Raw genomic sequence first — 19,563 nt, forward strand, 5'->3', positions numbered from 1 at the left:
GAACGGTTATAAGAAATGTACAACACTTACAGTGTGTGTAAGCACACACCCACACACACATGTGGCGCTCGCACTGTCGTAGCTCATTGGCGGGCAAAATTCTCTGGGCTGGCAAGGCAGAGAAAGGGGAGATGGGATCTCCCCTTATGACGACATACGGCGCGTCTGAGCTTAGTTTTTTCAAAGGCGGAGCAGAATGCCTAGTGCTCGTTTTACACCCAACGAAATGTCTAGCTACTGGGGGAGCATAGGTAGGCTAGGGGAACTCATATTAATGTTAGAAAACCTCAGAAAGTGACATTTTCATGCCATGGGATCTTTAAGTTTAGCTCAATGACATGTGGAGTCCCACAAGGTTCGATCTTAGGACCCTCTTTATTCAACATCTACATGCTCCCACTAGGGCAAATCATGCAAAATAACAATATTGACCATCATTGCTATGCTGATGCAAATCTATGTATCGCTATCACCAAATGACTATCGGCCCATAGATCTGCTGTGCCAGATCTATGGGCTGTGTGAGGACAAAACAGAGATAATTGTATTTGGTTCTAAAACGGAAAGGCTTAAAGTAACCCAACACCTTCACTCCCTGTCCCTGAAAACCTCAATCAAAGCCAGAAATCTAGGGGTCATCATGGATTCAGATTTACATTGCGACAGTCACATCAAATCAGCCACAAAATCTGCATATTATCACCTTAAAAATGTAGCAAGACTTAGAGGGCTCATGTCCACCGAAGACTTACAAAAACTTGTACATGCCTTTATCACTAGTAAGCTTGATTACTGCAATGGTCTCCCAAAATAAACTCTGAGGAAGCTTCAGCTTGTTCAGAATGCTGCTGCTAGAGTTCTAACAAAGACCAAAAAATTTGAACATATTACACCAATTCTGAAATCGTTTAATTCGCTTCCTGTAGGTCAGAGAATTGATTTTAAAATCATGTTGCCAACCTATAAATCCCTACATGGTTTAGGCCCAAAATATTTAACTGATATGCTACATAAGCCTTCTAGACCACTAAGATCCTCTGAGACCAATCTGTTAATTATTCCCAGAGTAAACACGAAACATGGGAAAGCAGGATTTAGTTACTATGGAACAAATAGCTGGAATAAACTCTCAGAGGATTTAAGACTTGCCCCAACTCTGAGCACATTTAAAACAAGACTGAAGACTTTTATGTTTGCTTTAGCTTTCTGCTAAATCTTAAATACATTGCACTTTCTAAAAACCTTTTTTAACTTTGCCTTTATTTTCTATTTTAATACTAAAATGCCTTTTTAACTTTCTATTTTACCCATTTCTTTGCATATGATTTATTACTTATCTATTATTTTATTTTATTGTATGACAATGTTTATATGTGAAGCACTTTGAGTCTGCCTTGTGTATGAAAAATGCTATATAAATAAAGTTCCCTTGCCTTGCCTTGCCTTAAAGAACAACAGTGTCACATTATGCATCTCAACAATGACGCATGATTGAAAAGCATTTAAGATCACGCATCCTGACGTTCAAATCCACTTTAAACTATTCTCATATTGCAATATTACGTCATGATACGTGATCGAGTAGGCCGATTGTTGTTGTGCTGCATTGCCTCTTTGTGCCGCCAACTGACAAAATTCACCCGAAATGTGCGGACGGCAGACATGAAGTTTGCGTGGAGGACCGCACCTTCTCACATCAAGTCAGTCTTTGTACATCCGATAGTTTGTGTGAGAATCGGCATACGCAGCTTTTTTGTGCATACTTTTTTGTGCTTTGTACATGAGTCCCCTGGTCTTCCATCCAAGGCTGGCCCAGTACCAGTCTTGCTTGGCAGTATTGAAGCCTTTGTGCTGGATTCATCCTGAAGCCTATGAAAAAAAGAATGGATGAATGATACTAATACACAACGAAATAATTAATAGAACATGATATTTTTAGAACATGAATCCATCATAATTCAGTGACAATTAAATCATTCCATGTCAGTTCGTCTTTTCATTAGGCTCCGACTAGATGTCTCCACATGGAGCTGCCCCAACATGCAAGATGCCCCCACATGCGAGCTGCCCCAACATGCAAGCTGCCCCAACGTGCTAGATACCCCAAAATGCTAGATGCCCAACATGCTAGATGCCCCATCATGCTAGGGGCCCTACATGCAAGCTGCCTCAACATGCAAGCTGCCCCAACATACTAGATGTCTCCAAACTGAGCTGCCCCAACATGCCAGATGCCCCCACATTCGAGCTGCCCAAACATGCAAGATGACCAAACATGCAAGCTGCCCCAACGTGATAGATGCCCCAAAATGTTAGATGCCCAACATGTAAGCTGCCCCAACATGCTAGCTGCACCAACATGCTAGATGCCCCAACATGCGAGCTGCCCCAACATGCTAGATGCCCAACATGCTAGATGCCCCAACATGTTAGCTGCCCCAATATGCTAGATACCCCAACATGCTAGATGCCCAACATAATAGCTGCCCAATCATGCTCGCTGCCCCAACATGCTAGCTGCCCCAACATGCTAGGTTAGGGTGACCAGACGTCCTCTTTTTCCCGGACATGTCCTCTTTTCGAGACCTAAAAAATGCGTCCGGCAGGGATTCCAAAAACGTCCGGTATTTTGCCTCGTCGGTCTCTTATAAAAATATATATATTATTGTTATTATTATCTTTTTATTTTTTTTTGCCTCGTCGCATATTTGTGTTTCTGGGTCTTTCACATAACCTACTAGTTATTACCATTGTATATGTCTATGGTTGTTACGGCCTTCCAAGTTCTGGAAATGGTATCTCCCTTACGTTCCACCTTCTTGCGCGAGTTGACTGTAGAGAGAGTCTGTCATTGGGCGACCGATCTCATGTGCTCGTTGAGAAGGTGCCGTGTATAGACGGAATGAAACCCCCACTGAAGTACGTAGGCCCACGATACAAACCCCCACCCCCCCCCCCCCCGTCAACAATCTTGCCCGGGGCGCAATTGGACCTACGATCGCCTCTGTCTGCAGCCATGCCTAAACGTAAATGTAAGTTCACGGACGAACTAAAGAAAAAATACCCATGTTTTCGCCCCCCCCCCCCCCCCCCCCCCCCCCCCGCGACGAAGTGTCCTCTTTTTCACAAACTCAAATCTGGTCACCCTATGCTAGGTGCCCCAACATGCTAGATGCCCCAACATGCGAGCTGCCACAACATAGTAGATAGTAGCTCTAAATCTCAACAAAGTGTGTTCTAAGGACTTAGACCTTAAGATTCCAATAGTTTAAATATTTTTTGTGTTCTCTTTGTCATCATGATTCATTGTTGCAGTGACGCCCATGATGACACCTTGGGTTTAGGGCTGTGAGTGTTTTATCGTACCAAAGTTCAGGTATGCAATGAGGTGCAAAGGTTACCAAGAGATTATACAAATTATCCAAGCGCAGTTGATGGGCCTTTTCAGATAAGATGTTCTTCAGGTGGTTCTCACTTGTCCATATGTCAACAACATCCATATGTCATCATGTTTAGCCACCATGAACTACAATCAATCCTAAGAATAAAAAGAAAACCAAAACAGGAGGATTGGTGAATGATTGATAAATAAATGAACCAAACAAAAAATAGAATGAATCAATCATGATCAATTAAATAACAAAGAAGTCAGAAGGTTGTTTTATGGCTAATGCATCTACAACACATGCATCATGGCCTCATTTTAGAATCAAATAGTGATTATTAATGTAGCCTCATAATATTACGGACTAGAGACACAAATCATAACTATGTCTGTACGTATAAACCTTCATTTTTTTGGATCCAATGACAATTTGTCAATCTTTTTGTCTAAAGAGTTATGTCTCTAAGTAAGGTTGCCTGGTTGACAAAATGCCTGTAGTTGGGGGGCCCAGTGGGAGTGTCCTGTTCACACACCTGGGCCGCCCTTTGGAGGTGTGGCGACAAGCGAGTCATCAAAACCTCCAGCGGACGACACCTGCTTAGTCTTCCTCTCACTACTGCTCGCTTAGCGGAGTCTGTTCTCAGCTGGCTCCTCTACACTTGTGCGGCTCGCTCAGCATCTTCTGTTCTCACCTTGCCCCCCTGCGCTCGTGCTGGCCAAAATGGCGCGATTTAAGGGTTGTGCGTTCTTCATTGTGTTTTTGCTTTTGGTAGCCGGGTGCCAAACAGGTGAGCAGGCCTTTTGTTCTCACCCTCTCTAACAGCCGAGTTGGTCTTATTATCCAGTAGCCAATATTTAAACGTGGCATAATTTCAATGTGTATACATCGTAGGCCTCTCGTTTACATTTGCCTGTAACATTGGTTGAGATATTCATTTGAATAGCCGGAAGGGTGGGCTGCATGTTGAAACAGAGCTTTTCTTTAGCGGGCCTATCCTATTTATGCTAATGAACTATAGTCAAAATTGTATATCATTAAAAAATATAATAATATAATAAAGGTAGCCAGATTATTCTTATGTTGAATCATTGACTGCCTTTATCCATTATAGGCCTATTCATTTTTATTTCAGCTATCTAATACGCTATTTGGGATTTAGGATTATGACCATTGTAGTTATTGAAAAATCATATATGGCCTATTTATTTGTGATGTCCCCACCACCCCTCCAGATTTCACCACCACCACTCCATATTAGGGATGGGACAGAATATTCCGATATTCGATGATTCGTTCCCCAGGGTCAAAGTCGATTTTTAACATTGGACCGTTAACATTTTTTCCCATTCAAATAAACAAGAATTAACGGACAGAACTAATGTTGGACACCTCGTGGGACATTATCCCGCTTATACCATGGTCACTTGCCAAAGAGAATAAATTAAGACCATTCATTGATATTTTCATGCCTTTTACAATCCAAATATAAAGTTTTTCACAAGCCATAACTTTTTCACAAGCCATAACCATCAGGCGTTACATAACTGTAACGCCTGAGGGTTTGACTAATTCCTGGAACAATCATTACCCTCCCGTAAGGTTCTTATGCAACGGAAACGTTGTTCACTCCAGTAAATAGGACAGTCCTTAGCTTCGGCTTGGCAACGGAAGGTATTGTAGTCCACTCAGCTATGAGCCAGAGAGCTAGCGTTATGCATTGTACATATTTATAATTCGAAATTCAGCCTAGAGCCCGAGGTCTGGAGCATATAACTGCGTTGTCTGATTACAGTTTAATTCATTTTATACAATTTACCAGCCCTCGTTTTGAAGACCGCCATTCGTTTCAATGGGAATCGCGACTGTCTATACTTTCAGGTGTCCCCACCACCACTCCAGGTGTCTCCACCACCACTCCAGAAGTCCCCATCACCACTACAGAAGTCCCCATCACCACTACAGGTGTCCCCACTACCATTCCAGGTGTCTCCACCACCCCTCCAGGTGTCCCCTCCACCACTACAGGTGTCCCCACCACCACTCCAGGTGTCCCCACCACCACTCCAGAAGTCCCCGCCACCACTACAGGTGTCCCCACCACCATTCCAGGTGTCTCCACCACCCCTCCAGGTGTCCCCACCACCACTCCAGAAGTCTCCACCACCACTCCAGGTGTCCCCACCACCACTCCAGAAGTCCCCACCACCACTACAGGTGTCCCCACCATCACTCCAGGTGTCCCCACCACCACTTCAGAAGTCCCCACCACCACTCCAGAAGTCCCCACCACCACTAAAGGTGTCCCCACCACCCCTCCAGGTGTCCCCACCACCACTCCAGACGTCACCACTGCCCCGCCTTCCACCTCTGGTAATTGATTTTATATTTGTGCTCTATGACCATGAGATAAGTAGTACACAAACTAAGTAATACACATTCTTTTCATGCATTTTTTAAACACTCGAAGGTATTTATAAACCTACTTAACATATTATGGGAAAAACAAACCATAAAATAACTTATTTATAGTGCTACTTTTTGTTGGTCCACTACACTTAACTACAACCTGAACCAATGCATGTAAAAGTTTGACCTTTATTGCTGAGAATTCTATCAAAATGGAGAGCAACAATTGATTAGGGCGAGGGTCAGTGACCAGTTTAAGCAGCTTTAGGATTTAGGACTTCTGGACCACAGCATCTGTGGATGACACCACCACCCCTGCGCTTGTGGTTGTCACCACCACCCCTGTTGATGTCACCACCACCCCTGCGGTTTTGGTTTGTCACCACCACTCCCACCACCTTCGCCATTGGTTTTCACCAGCTTTAGTACTGGAAAGCCAATAAAATGCAACCATGTTTACCTTCAAAAACATGGCTGTGAATGCTGTTAACAGGTCAAAGCCTTTCGTGATTTCCTTATATCTGGGTTAGTTGGATAATGTTGGTTGAAGGCTTATGAAAGGGTTAGTAAGTTAGGGTGCACTTATACTAGGCCATCTGGCCATGGCCGTGGCCGTTTTCACACCTAACCGTGCTCAAATCTGCCAGTGTGAGTGTGGCCAGTCTGGCCAGGCCAGGCCAATTTGGCCACTTGGGAGAGGTGTGCTGCTATGGTACGGGCCGCTACGGTACAGATGCTAATGAGCTGACACGTGCACACGCACGGCTACGCAACCTGAGCTGGATGAAGTATAGTCCATGCGACGACCATGGACATATAAAGGCGAAGAGCCTTCTTTCCCATTAAACGGTAAACATGGCGTCATGCGGTTCAACTGTTGGTTCACGTTGGTCCCATAGAGAAGTCGAGTGTCTGTTAGCCATTTGGGCACACGATAAGCAACAGACTCAGCAAAGTGTGAACTGTGTTCTCTGTGTTGTTGTCCATTGTTGTTAAAACTCTGACTGGCGGCAGACTTTATTATGGTCCATGCAGCGGACGCTTGGTGATGACGTGTTACGACGTGATGACGTATGTACAAGAGCCTACCGTGGCCAACGGCCACGGCCAGATGGCCTAGTGTGAGTGCAGGCCAGAGAACAATGGGGCCAGTTGAGCACGGTTAGGTCTGAAAACGGCCAACGGCCACGGCCAGATGGTCTAGTGTGAGTGCACCCTTAGTTGACCCTTAGGTCTAGCCCCCGCTGGCTTCACTCCCATTTCATTGGGATGGTGTCGCAGTAGACAGCTCAACTTGTTTGACCTGCTCCCGTTAGTATAACTGGTGGAGGACGCTCGCTGATTTCGACATGAAGTATTGGAATGTTCACAGACTGCTGTCCCTCCCCGCTCGCCATTCTCTACCTTCAGGTTCTCCGCTGCCCAGCGATGCCCCAGTGCTGAAATCACTGACCTTATAGATAGTCATCATTGCTACTGGCTATGTATTAATAAACTACAAAGAGTGCAGCCAATATCAAGTATCACTTTTTATAATAATAATGTGACTGACTCCAATATGAACCTCAAACAGGAGCATTTCTTTGACGGGATCCTTTACACACAGGTTGTTATAAGACAATATGTCATAATAATACCTTATCTCAAGTCCAATATCGTGTATGGTATGGAATGGTGAGCTAAGTGACTAGTCACACCCCTAACCCATCATTTGTCAAAGCCATTCACCAAGTTAAGCCCATTGATCTTCTTAACTTGCAGATCCATGTAACAAGAATTCCTGCGGTGGTGGGAGTAGTTGCCAGAGACGATTTAATGAAACCTACACCTGCCTGTGCTTGGTGGGAATGAATTACGATGAGACTGAAAGGCAGTGTGCAGATGGTCAGTATCCGTACAAACAACATTCAACCTCTTTTCTTCTCATACTTGTCGGTGTATATACCTGTATGTGTTTAATTAGCTGTTCCAACTGCTAAATCGCCATGTCTTTTACAGCCAAGGTGTTCCCTGGCAAACTTGAACTGCGGCTGACATGGGATAAACAGCTGAAAATTAAAACATCAGAAGGCTTCGAAAAACAATCCAAAATCGTTATTGCTAGGGTGAGATAATTTAGTTAGCGCTCTACGGTCCTTACACGCAGATCAAATACATAAATGACGAAGCAAGCAACCTAAAAACTGTCTGGGGTGCACACAAAGGCCTGGGTAGGTATGATAGCGTCTTAAACTATGAGTCTATTTGCTTCCCAATTACAGCTCAACCAAACCTTCAAAGATCTGGATCTAAAGTACCTTAAGAGTACAGTATTGGAGTTCAAGTAAGTTCTGTAGTACTGGCTGTCATTACTATTTATTTTTGTGCTCTTATGTAGTGCTGGCTCAATATGCTGTTAGAAATTTCAATAACCTCGACAATGTCTACAGAGTGTCTTTGTTCTCTTGAATGATCCGGCTTTATGGAAAGTCAAAACCTAACAGTTTGTTTAGTGTCGGCGTCAAATGAGTGTCGGCGTGAAAAGAGAACTCAGAGGTTCCTCCCACATTAGAGATGGGGGGCAGTATTGGTGTCTGTGTGGTAGGATGATGACTGTATGAGATTTGAACTCTACCTGTGAGGGAGCTGGCACTTTACAGAAAGAAAACGGAAACTAGCAAATCTTCCTATGGAACTTTGAGTCCGGATAAAGTATTTCATTTCATTTCCCTCATCATATTTCCTCCTTCCATCTGGAAGAACCATCCCACCCAGTGGTCAGAGATGTCATACTCAGTATGTCACTGGAGCAAGTAGCTCCTGCCTCAAACCACCTAGCTGCTTTACTGGGCCCCTCTGACACCAGCACACAAGTTGATTGTAGAGTTAGGATGGTTTGTAGGCAGATCAGTTGTTTCCTGACATGTCATTGCTCTCCCTGAGTGTGTATGCTATTGGCTGGTCTTTCCTGTGTGCGTTGATTCCTCTATGCACCACAGGTGTGAAGCTTTACCCAGAGTCTTACGAATCTGACTTTGGAGAAGTGAGGCTGCTTAAACCAGCCCTCAACCACACACACTCCAATGTCAGTTCTATGGGTTAGGATTAGGGTTTAATGTACATATCTGTTTGGATACTGGGACCCATAGTTTGACTTCCTTATCCTTCCTCCAAATAGCCTAATGCCAAAAGGCTATTTGCAGATTTCTTTCCTAAAAGGGAATAACAGCAAAAGGCAGTTTGGGCTTTGTGGGTTTTTTTTGTGTAATGCGGCATCGCTGCGGGTTAGGAACAAATGCAGGACGTGTGTTTCCTTACACTTGTTTGCTGACACAGCCTTAGCAAAGCCAGTTTATTGACGTATTGTACTCTATCAGCTACATGGCTGTTGTATCCATGTTTTCTATAACACTGTTAAGTAATCGAAGTAATGCTGAATTAATGCTTTTCTTCCAGTCCTAGTGAATCTGTCGAGATGAACCTGAGGAAAAACAAATATACAATAGCAACTGTGGAAAACCTCTTTCGACTCAGTTCTAACGCTAACGACAGTTGGGTTACAGACACAGTGTTGAAAGCTATTACAAATGACCCACTGATCGCATCATTCAATGGTACGTGTGATCTTTGATATATCATTTATGTTTTTATATTGATAAAAAACATGATATTATTTTTGATGCAAGATGGTTGCTGTAAAGTAACTTTACCTACCTTCCCTGTTAAGGAACCCTGCTCTATTACACCATAAAATGTGTTTATAACCATTTATTATGGCCTTGAATAGTGTTATCAAAAAAAAATTAAAAATAATTTTGAAATCAATCGATATCCGAGAAGTTTAACCCTCTCTCGGATGCCAACATCAATCGCTTCACAGACAGAGCTACACACATCAACACACACCATGGTGTTAAGTATGTCGTAGAAGCTTATCTCTCTCTCGGATGTGGACACCTTTCACAATACAGGCCAGTACAGGAAACTTCACACAATACAGGCCAGTATAGGCCACTTCACACAATACAAGCCAGTACAGGTCACCCTAGTTGTCAATCTCTAACCTCATCTCTAGTGGCCTCCTCAATTTCACACACTGGACCTTTTTAATGGCCACAAGTACAGTATGCTTGCCAGTCTTGTTTGTCGATTTCTAATCCTGAAACTTCAGTCTCACACCTTGTCACGCAGAACACAGTCCATAAAGTGTTTGACATTTAGAAATTTGTATTTTCTACCTCTTTGACAGCTACAAATTTGTGTGATCGAAATGCCTGTGATAAAGCGACTGCAAATTGTAAAACAGGCGACGAAGGATCATTCAACTGTTCTTGTGTTCCTGGTTATCTCGCTTCTAAGTTCAGCACCAGAGCATGTTTTGGTAAGATCAGATTATAAGAGATTCACATGGTGTGTGCATGTATGTGTGTATGTGTTTGGGTGAGAGAGAGAGAGAGAGAGAGAGAGAGAGAGAGAGAGAGAGAGAGAGAGAGAGAGAGAGAGAGAGAGAGAGAGAGAGAGAGAGAGAGAGAGAGAGAGAGAGAGAGAGAGAGAGAGAGAGAGAGAGAGAATGAAAATGAGAGCATGTACACATTCTGAGCATCTGATTCTTAAATGTTGGCCTGTGTTGATCTTGCAGCTTGTCCCAGTGGAGAGAGGCCCTACAATGATACTCATTGTTATCCGTAAGTATCTACTATGAGATGAACATAAATATGTTACACTAATGTGCTAATGTTATAATATATGTTTATTAGTAGCCGATATCTATAACAAAAATAATACAAATAATATCTCATATATTTATTTCGTTATAATACGGCATATGTGCTGAACAATAGGCTTACACAATTAAAGTCAATATGTTTAAGGCTTGTAGGCCGATGTTTATATTGTATTGATTCACAGACTTTTAGGATTGAATTGGTATTTCAATTACAATTTAATCTAGCATCTCTTTTGAGACGCTAAGGGTTGGCCCACCTCAGGCGCCTGGTGACCTTTGAAATTCTTCTTTTCAGTTGTGCCTTCGGAAAATCTGGATTTAACTGTGAAGAATGTGAGTAAGCAGATGTAAAATGAAAGTGGTATCTATCTTTTGTTTTCAGGGATTATCACATATTGTATTTTCATGTTGATTGTAGGAATGGGAACAATCGTACTACCCGTCATTGAAAGCACACGTTTGCCTGACTCTCCTCGGAGATCTTTTGATTATCTTTGGTTTGTTTGTTTGGTTTCAGCCTGGCAACTGGCACTGGTGATCGTTGGGTCTGTATTGGGAGGTCTGCTCTTCCTCATGGCCATTGTTGTAGGTGTGTTGTCATGCAGGTATGTTCTACCACCTCTTCCTCTCCACTGCCCCCTCGCTCCCTGCTCTCCTTTCAACACTCTCTTAAAATGATAACCCCCCAAAAAAGAGGACTTTATGAATATGAGTTCCTTGTGCCAAATCACAAACATCACAAACGTCATCACAAACTCGAGGACCTTGACATATGTGCTGATCCTGAAGCTTGCCCTTGCTTGTGTCCCTGTGGTTTTCAGGCCTTCAAGGAAGAGCAGCAAGAAGACGTCGGGCACGGAGGAGGACACGGCTACATACTACAGCCACTCTCTTGCCAAGGCGCCGCTCATAAACCCCAATGGACCTATGCCGGTCGCCGCAAACGGGTTCCCCAAGATACCAAGGGCCACATCCACCAGGGACCCACTTGGAGGGGGCCGCATGGAGATGACCCCCAATAACAGCCAGCTCATCGCTGGTCCGAGGGCCGGCCATGCAGCGGTAAGCGGGTGCATGTGGGTATGTCGCTGCTGGATGAGCGACTTTATTGAACCAGCTCTTGGTGATAGTCTGGGGGTCTGATATACCCGCAGGGTACAAAATGTACTTTCACTTTTGAAAATGTAATGTTTTACCTGCCAGAGTGGAAGAGGCCAGGCAATTGTTAAAATATCTAACCCATGTTTTTTTTTACCAAGCCCCACATTCAGAACCGAGACCCCTATGAGCAGAACCGAGCGACGACCAACCCCTACGTTCAGAACCGGGAACCCTATGAGCAGAACCAAGCGACAACCAACCCCTACGTTCAGAACCGGGACCCCTTTGAGCAGAACCGAGCGACGACCAACCCCTACGTTCAGAACCGGGACCCCTATGAGCAGAACCGAGCCATGAACAACCCCTACGTTCAGAACCAGGCTTACAACAATAAGAAGCGAGGATACACAAATTCAAACTACATGCACGACGATGAGAGAAGCTATTAATGAGGCATCTATGAGCCGGCCCCTGCCCTCCAGCTGATACGAGGAACAGCACACCTTCTGACGGCACACTTTCAGCTGCTTGCTTATTTATTAATTCATGGTTTTCAAATTAAAATGAAGTGAGAATGAATTTGCTTGAAATTCAGTGCCAAAATGTGTTTGGTATTCAGTGTATCTAAATATAAATTGTTTTACCTCACCTTCAATGTAGATGGGCCAAACTTTTTTCACAGATCTAATGAAAACAAATAAATATATTTTGATTTTATGAACCTTAATTATTGGCTACCTTAAATATTAATCAATGAGCAAATGAGTCAGGTTCATCAAATACCATTTATGGTGGTCTTGGTGACGTTTATTGAAAGGATCATTGTCGATATGAGCCATATGAGCCAGCAGTAAGAATAGGCTGTAACTATATGCCTTTTGCAATTAGTCTGTGCTCACAATGATGTTCTTAAATTCAAGGGCAATGACCTACTAATTAGGGGATCTAATAGGGGTTTGAACAGTGTTCCCAGTCTTTTCAGCTTATCATTTTCCTGGTAAGTAAGATATAAGTTGAGATATAAACTCTCCACTTAGTCTTGCACACAATGGTGCAGTAAATGGTGCAGGTGCACCCTAACTCACAGAGGTACTTGAACTCCTTCACAGGGGGGTAAGGACTAATTTCCTTTTTTTTTCTCGGAAATTGAGCCTTCAATGCATTTCCTATCTGGAAATAGCCGTTCCAGAATCACCCCAGAATCATACTGTGACACCTGTCAACAAGGTTGCCGTACATAAATATGTGTGCCTCATATATCTTACGATAAAGTGAAATTGCTTACTTTATAAATTCTTGTGTGCCTTATGTCAGGCGGGCTCTAGAAAGAGGACTCAGATGCAGATAGGCGATCGAACAAAAAACAAACTTTATTAGGACTCCCTGTCCTATCGTCAAACACGAGCGATCAAAAACTTAACAAAACGCTAGAGACAATAATCACGCTTACGTGACAAAAACAAGAAACTAGAACTCAGCTCTGTATCTTGGTTCAGGTAGTGACAAGGACAAGGCTGGGTCAGGAGCTGGAGGTACATGGACGGTGACGATACACATGAGGAGGGGAGACACAGGTGGAAACAATCAGGGATCAGGGAAGTCACCAGGCCGGTGACCAGGTGTGACAGTACCCCCCCCTCTAGGGCCGACACCTGACGGCCCATGCCGTTCAGGGTGGTCCCGGTGGAAGTCGGTGATGAGGCTAGGGTCCATGATGTGCCGGGACGGCACCCATTGGCGCTCCTCGGGTCCGTAACACTCCCAGTCGACCAGGTACTGCTTGCCCCGGCCCCGGTTGCGTACCACAAATAGCCGCTTGACCTTGTAGACCGGGCCCCCGTCGATCACTTTGGGCGGTGGTGGGGACGTGGTGGCCGGAACCATCGGACTCTCCCTGACCGGTTTCACCTGGCTTACATGGAACGTCGGGTGGACACGCAGGGACCGAGGCAGGCGAAGGCGTACAGCAGCGGGCCCGATCTTCCTGGTGACGGGGAACGGACACACGAAGCGTGGCGCAAGCTTCTTGGAAGGAACCTTGAGGCGCAAGTCCTTGGCTGACAACCACACTCTCTGTCCTGGCTGATAGTCTGGAGCCGGCCGTCTCCTGCGGTCGGCCGATCTCTTTACCCGGTCCCCCTGTCGAATCAGGACCTGGCGGGCGGCTATCCAGATGCGCCGACAGCGTTGGATCATGGCATGGGCAGAGGGGACCGACACTTCCAGCTCGTTGTCTGGAAATACTGGCGGTTGACAACCGTAAACACAATGAAATGGCGAAAAACCTGTGGCAGAAGTAGGTAGCGAGTTGTGCGCATACTCTACCCAGACCAGGTGCCTGCTCCATGTTGAGGGGTTCTGGAAAACCACACAGCGAAGACCGGTTTCCAATTGCTGGTTGAGGCGCTCGATCTGGCCGTTGGCTTCCGGGTGGTAGCCTGAGGTCAGGCTGGCCGTGGCACCGATGGCCGGCAAAACTCCCTCCAGAAACGTGACACGCATTCGGGCCCCCGGTCCGAGACTATGTCTGTGGGGAAGCCATGGATCTTGAAGACCTGGTCCATGATGACTTCTGCCGTCTCTTTGGCAGACGGCAGCTTGGGCAGAGCAATAAACCTGACCATCTTGGAGAATCTGTCCACCACCGTGAGAACGGTGGTGTTGCCTTGAGAAGCCGGGAGGCCCGTGACAAAGTCGAGTGCGATGTTGGACCACGGTCTGGAGGGGATGGGGAGCAGTTGTAAGAGCCCCAGGCGGTTCCCCGGAAGAAGTCTTGTTTCTTCTGCAGACCGCACATGCATCAATGTACTCCCTGACCCCCACCTCCATGGGTGGCCACCAGAACCGCCGGGAGATGACGAACACCGTTCTCTTGAGCCCCGGGTGACATGACAGAAGTGAGGTGTGAGCCCAGTGGATCACCTGTGGGCGCAGCTTGACGGGGACAAACAGACGGTTAGCGGGGCACCCTCTAGGTGCCAGGGCACCACCATTCGCCCGCTTAACCTCAGTCTCTATGGGCCAAGTAACCGCTCCAACCACACGGGTCAGTGGGAGGATGGTTTCTGGTTCCTTGGCCTCAGGTTCGGGGTCGAATAGTCGAGACAAGGCATCCGGTTTGATGTTCCGGGACCCCGGCCTGTACGAAAGAGAAAAGGAAAAGCGGTTAAAAAACAGCGGCCCACCTGGCCTGACGAGAGTTGAGGCGCTTAGCCTTTCTAATATACTCAAGATTCCTGTGGTCTGTCCAGACAATGAACAGAAGTTCGGCCCCCTCTAGCCAGTGCCTCGATTCCTCCAGGGCGAATTTAACAGCCAGCAATTCCCGGTTGCCGACATCGTAGTTGCGCTCCGCCTTGGACAGTCGCCTCGACAGGAAGGCGCAGGGGTGCACCTTACCATCCTGGTCGGAGCGTTGCGACAGCACGGCCTGATGCCCTCATTGGATGCATCCACCTCCACCACGAACTGGCGCTTGGGATCTGGCAAGGTGAGGATGGGGGCGGAGGTGAACCGACGCTTGAGTGTACTGAACGCCTTCTCGGCTTCGGGGCACCATTGGAACTGCCTCTGTGGAGACGTGAGAGCATGGAGAGGAGCTGCTATCGCGCTGAAGCCTCTGACAAACCGCCTGTAAAAGTTAGCAAACCCGAGGAACTGCTGAACCTTCTTGCGGCTGTCGGGGGTTGGCCACTCGGACACAGCGCTAACTTTAGCCGGGTCCATCTGTACACTTCCGGGGGCTACGATGAAGCCCAGGAAAGAGACAGTGTCGGCATGGAACAAACTCTTTTCTGCTTTGACATACAAGTGATTAGCCAGCAGTCTTTCGAGAACCTGGTTGACGTGATTACGGTGGGTGTCGAGGTCAGGAGAGTAAATGAGAATATCATCAATGTAAACATAGACAAAGCGATCAAGAAAATCTCGGAGAACATCGTTAATCATGGCCTGAAAAACTGCGGGGGCATTAGTGAGTCCGAAAGGCATAACTCGATATTCGTAGTGGCCACTGGGGGTGTTGAACGCGGTTTTCCACTCGTCCCCCTCCCTGATGCGGACCAGATGGTAGGCGTTTCGAAGGTCTAGCTTCGTGAAAATGTTGGCCTGTTGGAGCTGATCGAAGACAGAGGACATGAGAGGGAGGGGGTAGCTGTTCTTTATGGTAATGTCATTGAGTGGACTGTAGTCGATGCAGGGTCTTAGTGATCCGTCCTTCTTTCCGACGAAGAAAAAAACAGCGCCAGCAGGGGACGAGGAAGGACGAATCAGACCTGCTTTTAGGGAAGCGGAAATGTACTCCCTCATCGGCTCCTTCTCAGGGCCGGAAACAGAGTATAGGCAGCCCTTGGGGATGGTGGAACCGGGGATCAGGTCTATGGCGCAGTGGGAAGGGCAATGAGGAGGAAGAGACAGAGCCTTGGTCTTGCTGAAGACTTGGCCGAGATGATGATAACAGGGAGGGACCTTGTTCAGGTCCGGGAACTCGGCCTCTAAGGTTGGGTTGGTAAAAATTAATTTCTGTGACAAGCTCATCTTGAGAGAGCGGAACAAGGCATGTCTGCGTACAACCGTCCCCCCATCCTCTAATCTCTCCCGTTCTCCAGTCGATGTGGGGATTGTGATTCAGCAGCCATGACTGCCCCATAGTTCCTTATGGTCATTGATGTGCAGGTGTACTGGTTCACTGATGTGGGTGATTAGGAAAAGATCCATCCCATTAAGGGAGCTGGCCCTAACGGGCCGTTCCAGGAGTTCAATATTAAGCCCCAATTTTCTGGCTAGGCCCCAGTCCATCAGACTCTCATCTGCCCCAGAGTCTATGAGGGCTTCAAGGTCAGTGTCGGTGTGATGCTTTACCTGGACCTTGGTGAGAGTGCGAGCTGTGGGGCTCGATGCTGTGACATGGCTCACTGCTAGGGACTTCTTGGTCGGACAGGAGGCGACGAGATGACCGGTCTCTCCACAATAAAAGCATCTGCCCTCCAGTTGACGTCTTCTCCTCTCCTCCGGAGATAGTCGAGCCCTCCCCAGCTGCATGGGTTCCTCCTCTCCAGCGACAGCCGACGGATAAAGCTGGTCCTGCGGTGAAGACTGAAGAGCTGCTCCAGGTGAAGGTTGAGGGCGAAGCTGAGCCTCTGTGTTCGAAGATCTCCCCTCCCGTTGCCGCTGGAGCTGGGTTCGTCTGTTGTCCGTCCGGATCGCGAGGGCGATGAGTTTATCCACGTCGGTGGATAAATCCAAGGGAACGAGGAGGTCCTGGATACTGGGCCAACTTACTGCCCGCTCCGATAAGCGGCATGGGGACAGTTGGAGTTACTTCCGGGGTCGGAAGTGGAGCCGGAGCGGTCTGGCGAGTGAGCTGGCAAATTATGTCCTGCAGCTGCGTCGAAACCAGCCCCATCTGTGAAGCCATCGCCGACTGGAATTCCTCCTGGCGAGAAAGACGGGCTTCCTGGGCGCGTAGGGCGCTGGACAAACGTTCTGCCTCTGCTGAGTCCATATCTGGCCAGAGTATTCTGTCAGGCGGGCTCTAGAAAGAGGACTCAGATGCAGATAGGCGATCGAACAAAAAACAAACTTTATTAGGACTCCCTGTCCTATCGTCAAACACGAGCGATCAAAAACTTAACAAAACGCTAGAGACAATAATCACGCTTACGTGGCAAAAACAAGAAACTAGAACTCAGCTCTGTATCTTGGTTCAGGTAGTGACAAGGACAAGGCTGGGTCAGGAGCTGGAGGTACATGGACGGTGACGAACGAAATACTCTGGCAACAAGGACAAGGGAAGACAAAGCCTATATAAACATGAGGAGGGGAGACACAGGTGGAAACAATCAGGGATCAGGGAAGTCACCAGGCCGGTGACCAGGGCCCTGTACCACGAAGCTCGCTTAGAGGGTTAGCGAGGTATGTTGAGCTCCAAGCCTGGGTTAGTTGTACCACGAAAGTCGATCTCTTTTAGCGTCGCTGTATCACCATGGTGACTTATGCTCGCAACCAAACCTGGTCGGGAGCAGTTTTTCGGCTTAGTCTAGCCGGAGATCGGCTACTTAAATCGGCGTGCGCAGCTTCCTAGCCCCTCCTCTGACAATGGCGTCACCATTTGTGGGTGTTCCCGTGGACCCCGGCGCACTTCTCCGGAGACAAGGGTTTTACGGGACAGAACCGATCCCTTGGCATTGTCTGACGATATTCAGATTTCAGACTTTATTGTCATTGTGCAAATAACGAAATTGGGGTTCTTCATGAGAGATACAGATTCTCATCAGAGGGTGTTCGTTATTTGATCGTCCTTTTGGACCTTATGTAGACAATCATTACTGTTCCGCATTGTGTATCAGTGACAGAGTGCTAGAGTGGAGGTAGCGCGTCAGTCTTGAATTATTGCGCGGGGGGTTCGACTCCCAAGTGACGCGAATTTATGTGAAGCTTAAAAAGTCCTAATTCTCATGCATATGGAATACTTATTCACTAAAGCTTATGGAATTATATTTTTGTGCTTATTTCGAACTTGAACCCATATTTTCAAGGCCGTGCTGGCACCACATCTATGGGGGTAAAATGCATGATGATAGACCGGCGAATTTGAACCCCGGTCGCTGGCGTTCGGGTCTTATACTAATCCACTACGCTACAGCCGCTACCTCTCAGCGGTCGAAAACATGCCATACATTTCTTAAATAGGGTGTATTTAAAGTGAATTCCCTAAATGATAGAATAAGGCAGGATGGACGTTGCTTATGCATTTTTAAATCATCATCATTCTATTTGGATTAATGGTGAACAATTCTGCATTTGGCATAGTTATTTTACAGACAATATGCAGAATCTTTTCACTTATACTCATATAGACTGCTTGATCTATCGTAAAGGTGAGAAAAATGACGCAAAAAACGCCCCTTTCACATGAACGCGCACTGAACCTAAAGCGGAAAACCTGGTTCAACTAATTGAATCTAAAGTGAGCTTTGTGGTACCATTTAACTCTGATTGCGAGTTGCGGCTCTGTCGAGCCAGGTTTTCCCAAGAAAGCCTGGGTATGTTCAGCGAGCTTCGTGGTATAGGGCACAGGTGTGACACCTTATATATCTTACGATAAAGTGAAATTGCTTACTTTATAAATTCTTGTGTGCCTTATATATCTTACGATAAAATGAATTGCTTTCCTTATATCCTTTTTTGTGTGCCTTATATATCTTATGAGAAAGTAAATTGCTTACTTTAGATATTCTTATGTGTTAAATTATGTGCCTTAAAAAGTCTTATCATAGAGCCAACTGGTTACCTTATATACCCTTTTTATGTAGTAAATTGAATGCTTAATCATATCTCCTTGTGGAGAAACATTAGAGGAATACAAAGAACGTGTGTCCCTTTAGACCCCATGATATGGGAACACTCGGCATGTGGAGGTGGGGGTAAGTCATTCATGTGCAAGTCACAAGCAAGTCTCAAGTCATAACCTTCAAGTCTCAAGCAAGTCCCAAGTCACTGTGGTGAGAATCAAGCAAGTCACAAGTCAAGTCATTGCTCAGGTCAAGCAAGTCACAAGTCAAGTCATACAAAAATCTGATGATCTAACCCAGTTTCCACATTTAAAAATCGGTAAAGAGAGTGGTTCATTTTATTTCAACATTAACAATAACAATGTCTTAACAATAACAATACCTCAAACTATTCAAAACATTCCAAAACCATTATGTGCATAGTTTGAAAATGTTTTTTATGATCATTACCTCCAACCTATGAACAGAATCAAATAGAACCTCTAGGTAGCTGTATACGACAACAGTTCAAGTCAATCACTCAATCTCCCTACATGTTGTAGAATATTATTTGCAACACATGGCATCAGACATGAAAAAAAAGAATATTTCAAAAGTAATATCACATACACATACTGTAGGAAGGGGAAATAGTAATACACAAGCCTGAAAGCTGGTAGCAATCTTGCTGCCT

At 46.0% G+C, this 19,563-nt stretch overlaps 1 protein-coding gene across 1 annotated transcript; it reads left to right on the forward strand.

Moving 5' to 3' along the window:
• Window positions 1–4,106: 4,106 nt before the first annotated feature.
• LOC130371066 (mucin-13-like) lies at window positions 4,107–12,767 on the forward strand. Its single transcript, XM_056576695.1, has 13 exons — window positions 4,107–4,173; window positions 5,286–5,474; window positions 5,580–5,756; window positions 7,554–7,676; window positions 7,791–7,897; window positions 8,054–8,115; window positions 9,228–9,385; window positions 10,021–10,152; window positions 10,411–10,456; window positions 10,793–10,830; window positions 11,015–11,102; window positions 11,319–11,559; window positions 11,757–12,767. The coding sequence occupies exons 1-13, from the start codon at window positions 4,107–4,109 to the stop codon at window positions 12,045–12,047; spliced, it is 1,719 nt and encodes a 572-aa protein (XP_056432670.1). The 3' UTR covers window positions 12,048–12,767.
• Window positions 12,768–19,563: the final 6,796 nt, after the last annotated feature.

The sequence above is a fragment of the Gadus chalcogrammus genome, chromosome 18 (assembly GCF_026213295.1).
Source record: "Gadus chalcogrammus isolate NIFS_2021 chromosome 18, NIFS_Gcha_1.0, whole genome shotgun sequence".
Lineage (NCBI taxonomy): Eukaryota > Metazoa > Chordata > Actinopteri > Gadiformes > Gadidae > Gadus > Gadus chalcogrammus.